Source organism: Myxine glutinosa, chromosome 4 (assembly GCF_964187855.1).
Source record: "Myxine glutinosa chromosome 4, kmMyxGlut1.1, whole genome shotgun sequence".
In the NCBI taxonomy this organism is placed as follows: Eukaryota; Metazoa; Chordata; class Myxini; order Myxiniformes; family Myxinidae; genus Myxine; species Myxine glutinosa.
Window position 1 is genome coordinate 88,968,471 of NC_136264.1, and position 8,830 is coordinate 88,977,300.

The 8,830-nt window shown below is 43.7% G+C and overlaps 1 protein-coding gene across 5 annotated transcripts in view; it reads right to left on the reverse strand.

Annotated features, from left to right (window-relative positions):
* Positions 1 to 703: 703 nt before the first annotated feature.
* Positions 704 to 8,830, reverse strand: part of LOC137424968 (uncharacterized) — a 70,039-nt gene continuing 61,912 nt past the window's right edge. For all 5 annotated transcript variants that reach the window (XM_068112898.2, XM_068112902.2, XM_068112900.2 and 2 more), the window contains 2 exons: positions 6,519 to 6,578; positions 704 to 3,201 (listed from right to left, as the gene is read on the reverse strand). In XM_068112898.2, coding sequence (XP_067968999.2) covers positions 970 to 3,189 — 2,220 coding nt within the window. In that variant the 5' untranslated portion in view covers positions 3,190 to 3,201; positions 6,519 to 6,578 and the 3' untranslated portion in view covers positions 704 to 969. The remainder of the gene's footprint in view (positions 3,202 to 6,518; positions 6,579 to 8,830) is intronic.

The window sequence follows — 8,830 nt, forward strand, 5'->3', positions numbered from 1 at the left end:
ACACACACAGACACACACACACACACACACACACACACACACACACACACACACACACACACACACACACACACACACACAGAGATTGCTGGAATTATAGATAGATACGCAGTCGTGACAAATAAAGAAGTCTTCATAAAATACACTTATGGCATGGCCCACGATCCAATCTGATCCAATCGAAAAGTATTCCAACAATCGATAAATGCCTCTGTGCACCAGTAACGTAGCCATTAAAACACAAATTGCATTGTACAATCTAACGGAAAGGTGTATCGCGATGAGAGTAGTGCGACACCACTTGTGATACCGGAACTATGCTTTGGCATATCCACGGCATCGTCCATATTCATGAAAAAAAAAAAGGACTGACGGGCAGGCAAACCTACACGTCTGCAAGCGCATGTTTTGCATATTAAAGACTGAAAATGAGAGTAACCTGATGAAGCGGTGACACAATCGTTTTGACTTTCCTTAGTTATGCAAGGATGTGCAACAAGGGTGCATCATACCATGTACATTTATCAACTTAAGAGGCCAGGACAATGTTGTGGATATGTGGAAGCATAGTTCGGGCAGCTCCCAATTCAGTTACGTCATGGTTTGCTCACGGTCACAACAACTAGTGGATGTGCATTACAACATTTCTGAGATGCGTGATGCTTCAAAAGTTGAATGAAATAAATATCTGAGCATCCGGGCATGCTTTGTAAATTAAACTTTATTGCTGTTATATAGTGCAATTCCTAAAGGCGAATTATGGATGCCCCCTCCACCTCCTCTGTTCTCCGAATCAATGGGAGGAGGCATGAGCAAGGTTAGTGAGAAACCACTGTGGATATGAAAGAAAGTGTTAGATGTTAAAAAAAGACGTTAGCTATATTCGGTTTGGCATAGTTTTGATGAGCTTGATTGCCCATACCACGGAAAACACAGATTTGGTCTCAAGACAATGGCTTCTCGACAAGACTACGCAACCCAGTTTGTAAAACGCCTAAACTTGAGGCTGGGTGGGGGTGCGATCACCGATCTACCGAGACACCAGTTCCAGTTGGGCAGTGCATCATGCAGGCGGGCAGCGCTCATGGTGAAGGCAGGACTCAGATCTCCGTCCGTCCCCACCGTCAGAGACGCTTGTGTCGGGAAGTAGTCAAGGATGCCAAACGTTGCAGGACTGGACAACCCAGGGTTGCGCTTCGATCGGCCTCTATCATCACAAATATTGCTCGGACGGACCTCTTCCAGACACCCCACCACCGTAGCTACTGCTGCTGCTTCCTTGCGGTTACCGCGCTTTTTCCGCAACATCCCATTTAAATGCAAATTCTTCAAAGTGCTTTTCATACTGCCCTGCCTGTTATTCCCATGCTTTGTTGCAGATCCACTATTCTGAGAGACTTTCACGCGTGGCAAGCACGGTGGGTTTCTGGGTCTATCCACAAGGCTGTGTAGTCGCTTTAACCGTCCCCGTGGACTTCGAGGCTCGACTCGTAACTGCCTCATTCTGCAACGAACCGTTTCTGCAGCTGCGAGTCTGCAAGGCAGGACCCGGAGATCATGCATCGAACCAGTCACCAAAAGGTTACTCTTCAAACCTTTTCGGAAAGCACGTTTCATTTTTCGCACTTTCGGCTGACCGTTCTTGGGCAGTACTGCTTTTCCTTCAGGTGCTGAGCTCAGTGCTTCAAGGTCTTTGTGAACCTGTACATTTGGTTTAACTCTAACCGGCTCCACAGTCCATAACTTATCATCTACCCGCCTTATGACAATGGAGCTGCGGTGAGCCCTTCCAGGCCACTGGTTCTCATGCTCCTGTCTAGATTCCAGACCATTCTGTGGATTTGCTTCTAAGTAAGTGCAGTGATTGTGCCGTGGGTCTGCATTGTCTTGATTCAGTAACTGTTGCGAGTATTGCTGATCTCCAATGCCGTTATTGTCCTCGTGTTGGGGTCGCCATGAAGTGCTAAATAACGTCCCATCAATGTCTCTACAGAGGAGGTTGTGAGAAGGACTACACTGCTGACGTGGTCTCGTCCCAAACTCTGTGTTGCAATCCAAACTCACATCTCCGCAATCAGTACACATTCCATTCTTGTTCTTGCCGTCCGAGTTTGTATCCGAAGGGCTTGAGAGGGAAGTTGCCCCGGTTTGGTCAGCAGCATCAGTGGTGATTATGGAAAACCGTTTGTTGTTGCAGCAACAGCAGAAGTGATATTTTGCATTGACGGATACCGTTTCATTGTCACTACCCTGCAGACACCTCACGTTTCTGAAAGAGGCCCCAGAATCAAACTTTGAACTTGCAAGTTCACTGTTTACTTCCTCAACAGTGGTCCTAAGTGAAGATGATGGGACCACCATACCTTCATTCCAGGATTTTCCCTGACTTTCAGTGGGCATACGATTCACTTCACGTCTCAATGCACCGCTAGGAAAGTGCTTCACCTCCTCACCGCTAGCAAAGTGCTTCACCCCATCATCACTAGCAAAGAGATTCGCCTCCTCATCATTAGCAAAGTGCTTCACATCCTCACCATAAAACGAAATGCCAGTTTGACTATCACAATCAAAACCATTCCGAATCACATCATGTTCTTTTAGAACCTCATCATCCTGCTGCAAATGCCTGGAATATAAAGGTCCAACACTGCGATCTGTAGAGCGACAACCATTGTGATTTTTTGTATCCTTGGCATTTTCACCAAAAGATGTTGACACAATGTCTTGAAATTGGGTCTTTGATTTATCCGGAGAAGTTTGGCCATCAGTCAACTTTCTCCTGCGGCGTTTCGTTCGAAGGATGGGCTCTGTCTTACATGAGGTGTAGAGCGCTTGAACGTCATCCTGCGAGATTAAGGTGCATTTAGCAGAGTGAAATGTGATGGAATCCATGTCCTTTAGCTGCCGCAATTCGTCCAATTCACACTGATACTTGGTGACATTCAGATGATCCATGCGCTTGTGCACGGTTGTTCGTGGCGTGCTCCACAGCAGGAGGGTGTGAACCTGAGACAGCGGAAACATTTGCTTGCCCTCGATGGTCAGGTAACCCAGCAGCACACCGCTCGGAACCTCCATGCCGTTGACCCTCTTGTATCCATATGGACGGACTGCTTTTCGCAGCTTGACCGGGTACTTTTCGCCTTCCACCGGAGCCAGGAGAAGTGGCTGGAAAGCTGAGAACGCCATTTCCAAACTTTCCTGCAAAAGAACGAAAACAATTTACATAATAGCTTACGTTTGTCTGTTTGACATCACTATCAAATCGATTTATTACAGATTTTACAGGAAATTCAAATGACTTGGTCAAAATATGCAAATATCAGCAGAATCTATCGAAAGAATGTGCGTTTGGTACAGGGTTTTCAAAAAGGCATTATGTGTATGTGTGTTGTGGTTAGGGTTAGTTGTATACAACACAACAACAACAGGCATTTTCCCTGCTAGAGCGGGGGTTCGCCTTGCGGGCCCCATGACAATCTTCTCCATTTTGCCCTATTTTCTACATCTCCCCTTGTTAACCCTCTTGCCTGCATTTCTTCTTCCACCATCTTTAGTCAAGTCTTTCTCGGTCTTCCCCGTCCTCTACTTCCTTCTACATTCATTTCCATCATTTTTCTCAACTAGTCACTTTCACTTTCATCACATGTATATATATATATATATACATATATTATTTTTATTTTTATTTTTTTGTATACAAGATCGAGGCTCGTGAAAGAGCGAACATTAATCACACAGAAAGACAAACCGACACATAAAACATATAACATCGGGAGCGGTAGACAAGATGGGGAGAGAGGGGGAAGGACACAAACACAACATTTGAGAGCAGGGACCGAGAGACATGGAGACATCGAGAGATCTGAGAGAGGGCGAGGGCTTTGGGGGGGGGGGGGCATGGGAAGGGGGCGGTGGGAGAGGTATAAAACATATGGACACTGCCAGGACTTCCAGGAAAGAAGTTGGAATTTCAAACAAGGTGGATCTGTGGTGAATTAGCGGGGGTAGAAAAGATCAAGGTTTTGGATGGGGGAAGATAAGAGATGGTGGTGAACAGCTGTTTTAAAGACCTGGAGGGAGGAGTGGGATTGAAGGGAGTGAGGGAGTTTGTTCCAGAGGCGGGAGAAAAGAGGAATGAAAGAGTGAAGGTGAGCAGAGAGCCGAGATTTCGGCAGTTTAACCATCAGAGGGTTGCTGGCAGATCTTGTGCGACCTGTAGGAATATTTGGGGGACAGAGCACAGAGAGAGCTGGGGGTGCAAGGCCGGAGAGGAGTCGGTAGAAATATATATATATATATATATATATATATATATATATATATATATATATATATATATATATATATATATATACAGTATATATATATATATATACAGTATATATATATATATACATATATATATATATATATATATTATATACATATATATATATATATATATATATATATATATATATATATATATATATATATATATATATATATACTCAAAGGCAAAAGTTATTGTGACACACAAACAACAAACAGAATCAGTGTTAAACTTTTACTGCCGCGAATGAAATGTTATTACATGGAAAGACAAATGTTTCAAGGTATGGTAACGATCAACAGTCCATAAGAACAGCACACCTGGCATATGCAAATGAGCCACAACACAAGAGGGGGTTCACAAGCAAGTTCACACGGTCAGTAGCGAGTGTGTCCACCTTGTGCATTGATGCAGGCCTGGCACCTTCGCCTCATTGAGGCCACTAAACGTCGATGAAAGTCCTGGGAAAGATCATTCCATATCCGAGGAAGGATTTGGCGGAGTTCCTGCAGCGTTGTTGGAGGATTCGGATGACGTCGTAAACGTCGCTCCATTTTATACCAGACATGTTCAATGGGTGACAAATCAGGGGATATTCCGGGCCAGGGTAACACATTAACATTGTTCTGATTAAGATACAGCTGTACAACTCGAGCAACGTGTGGTCTGCTCCACTGGAGACGTCGACGTCGATGTTCTGGCGTTAGAATTGGCCGTCGGGCTGGGCGTCTTGCACGGATGCCGTAGACGCGTGGACGTCGTCGGACTGTTCTCGCAGATACACCTCTGTTGCCAGGTATGGTACGGGCTGTAAGGGTTGCTGGCTGGAACCTGTTTCGGAGGTGCGTGGTTCGAATGCATCGGTCTTGACATGGGGTCGTTACTGGTGCGCGGCCACTACGGGGACGGTCTATAACTTGATTGTTTTGCTGAAAACGTCGCCATAAGTGCCAAATGGTGTTTCTATGGACGTTGAATCGACGAGCAACGTCACGCTGCGAGGTACCAGACTGAAGCATACCTATATCTCTTCATCAGTCATTTTCCCCGAGGCGTGGCATGTCGAACTTGTTCCAGAATGATGAATAGAGGTGTTTTTCTGACTTCTGCACTTCTTAAGACTGCATTGAGTGGAAATGATAAGCGTCTGGTTGTCTGGCCTTTTGAAGTGAACATTGCTGGCCATTTTTCTCGAATATGTCATGCTTCTTGCAAATTTCGTGCAATTCGAACAACAATTGCTTGGTTGCGTTTCTTCGACCATTTTAACAAAGTCTTTCTCTGGTTCAAATCCAAAAATTCATTCACAAGATTACCAATGAAAAAATTCCATGTCACAATAACTTTTGCCTCTGAGTGTATATATATATATATTATGCCCTCGATTGTACAGGAGTTCTCATTCGAAAAATTATTTTCGGCATCAGTTCAACGAAATATGTAACCACGCATTATAACGATCAGAAACGAGTGAAACACTCAATTGCATAAATGCGCAAACCACCGTTAATTTAACGATTTTTTTTTTGTACGGCAAAAAAAAAAAGATAAAAATAAAAATAAAACGAGTGTTTTAAATTTACGTGTAAAGAAATCAATTTACAAATGCCTTACAAATTTTTGCTCGAATATAATCAAAGATAACCGATTCGTACGCATTTAATAATCAGCAGTAAACAAAAGCGAATGAACTTATGGAATGCCTCTGAAACAAATGATAGGAGTAAAATCGGATAATAGCTTTAGAAAACAAGCTTGCAATATTATTTGAACAACTATGCAACGAAAATTTTGAACAACTAAGCCTGAGGGGAGTGGGGTGTTGGGGGTGAGAGGGGAGGAGGAGGGGCATTCTTATCCGTTTTAAAGTGTTTTGGGATGAAGATAAGATGAATACGTGCTGTCAATAATGATGCGGTTTTAATACCGCTGTTGAGCTGAGACGTCGACATGCCATATTAACACTCCGTTTGTGCATGTGTGAAAAGATTACTCAAAGAAGTGGTAAATAACGAGGGATGGAAATCAAAGTTATAGCACATGATCACTGCCGTGCCTAGACTCTTTGAGGCGTGAGGTCCGTAACACCACTTGCAGAAGGCAATGACTGTTATGTATTGCGTTGTGAGGCAGCATCCAACCTGTACTGTCAATTTGCGTGACCTTCAGGGACAGATATGTGCGTGGCTCGTTATGGACTCACCTACAGCCCTGTGCACCAAGTCCGCGCGCCGCATTAATGCTTTTAACCGGCACTCCAAGCCTGTAAAGGAGGCAACGCACAAAAACGGAGCTGGTTAAGATGATCGTACTGATGATCAGTTTCATTTTTATACTTTGTAAGTTTTCAACATTCCAAAATAATAAAGATAAATAAAACAACATAGTACAATGGGAAACGGATCAATAACAGCGCATTTACAAAGTGTAAAGGCTGGTGTTGGCTTAGCGGTTAGGGTGCAGGCTTAGGATCCTGGGATCCTGAGTTTGAATCCCGGTCGATCGCTGAATTAACGCCAGGGGGGTTGACTCAACCTGACATCCTTCTGAGGTGGGCAAATTGAGTACCAGCTTGCTGGGATGAATGATCCCGGTGTATACCCCGATTTAGAATAGGTACACTGTATCCTGCGCATCGTAAGAGGTGACTAAGGGTTGGCGTCAGGAAGGGCATCCGGCCATAAAAACATTGCCTCGCAAAGCTAACCCCTGCTCTAGAGGGGGAAATGGCCTTAAAACGATCATTCATTCATTCATTCAAAAAGGTATTAGAAGTAAAACCCACGGCACAAAATGGAGTCTATTGTCCCTCATATATATATATAACCCGCTAAAGTACACAGACACAGAAAAACACTTATCTTTCGCATGTCTGCCTGCACGGTCATGTAAAATAGACCACAACAAAATGCGCAAAATTCCCATGTGGAATAGTCAGCCAAAAACAACTTACACATGCACAACTCACAAAATAATGTTTCTAATGACATATCCACCGTGTCGGCCATATTTGTGAAAAAGACGTCAATGGGCGTCTTTGCGATTACACGATCGCCTTAACGAGCCTCACCGCGAGCAAAGTTCTTCACTTCCTCACCATAAAACGAAACACCATTATATAAAGTACTGTGTGAATGTTTGAGTTATTTTCACTTTTGTGATGCTATTCCGCCATTAAACATTTGTGGGAAGTTAGAAGTGTGCAATACAAGTAGATAATAATCAATATAGGTCGGTAATAATTCAAATATCGGTGAAAGTCAATTTAATATCAGTTACCGTTAAGTATCATACTAAATCAGACGATTTTTGACCGCGATACATTCAGACGTTACTTATCCAATTTCAACCGAACTTGATTTTATAGCGATTTAACTCCCCTCCCTCCCTCCCTCCCCCCACCCCCTCGCCACCCCAAGGGAGTTTTCCCTGCCAAGGAGGTTGCATGTTGAGGTGTATATCCATGTTAAGATAACTTTATCGTGGCGTTTTTCCAAAGCTGCATCAAATAACAAAAGTAACTAGAACGGCACTAGGTGGAGAACAAACCTCCGCCTGGTTGGCCACATCACTCAATGGTGAATAATCACTTTAAAAATTCTACTAGCTGGATCCAGATCTTCACCAAAATTGAATCGATTCTTTCTTGTCACATACACAACCTGTCCAACAAGTTTCGTCCAAATCCGCCCATAACTTTTTGAGATATCCTGCTATGTATCGTTTTTGGCCCTATCTCCCAATGGTGAGGAATGACTTTAAAAATTCTACGAGCTGGATCCGGATCTGGATCTTCACCAAAATTGAATCGTTTTTTCCTTGTCACACATACAACCTGTCCAACAAGTTTCGTTCAAATCCGCCCATAACTTTTTGAGATATCCTGCTATGTATAGTTTTTGGCCCGAGCACTCAATGGTGAAGAATCACTTTAAAAATTCTACTAGCCGGATCCGAATCTGGATCTTCACCAAAATCTAATCATTTCGTCCTTGTCACATACGCTACCTCTCTGCCAAATTTCGTCCGAATCCATCCACAACTTTGAGATATTTTGTTCAGAACCGGACAGACAGACATAAATAACCTCCATCCACCTTTGATGGCGGAGGTAAAAAGCTTATCGTGCTATTTTGGTGGGAGCACACCGACCAGTAGTAAAAATATTATAAACCACAAACACGTATGATTACCTTTTGAAACAGTCACGACTGCTGTTTAACACTAAACTGAAAGGGAGGACACCCAGGGTGTGTTCAGTTACCAAGCAGCTCGCTGGCTAGCGCTTGCCAAGCCAGCCGATCCTTATCAACTCTTTTGAATGGAGTGCTTGCTCGAACGCTTAAGCCACTCGGTGAGCTCTCCACAAGAAACTTGGTAAACAAGCGTTACGCCTAGGTCCCCGGTCGGTGAAGTGATGTGAGTTGACAAAGTGGAAGATGCAGAAAACATGGAAGAGTCAATAATATTTGCGAGTGGGTTGGAGACACACCCACACACCAGATTAGAAGTTAG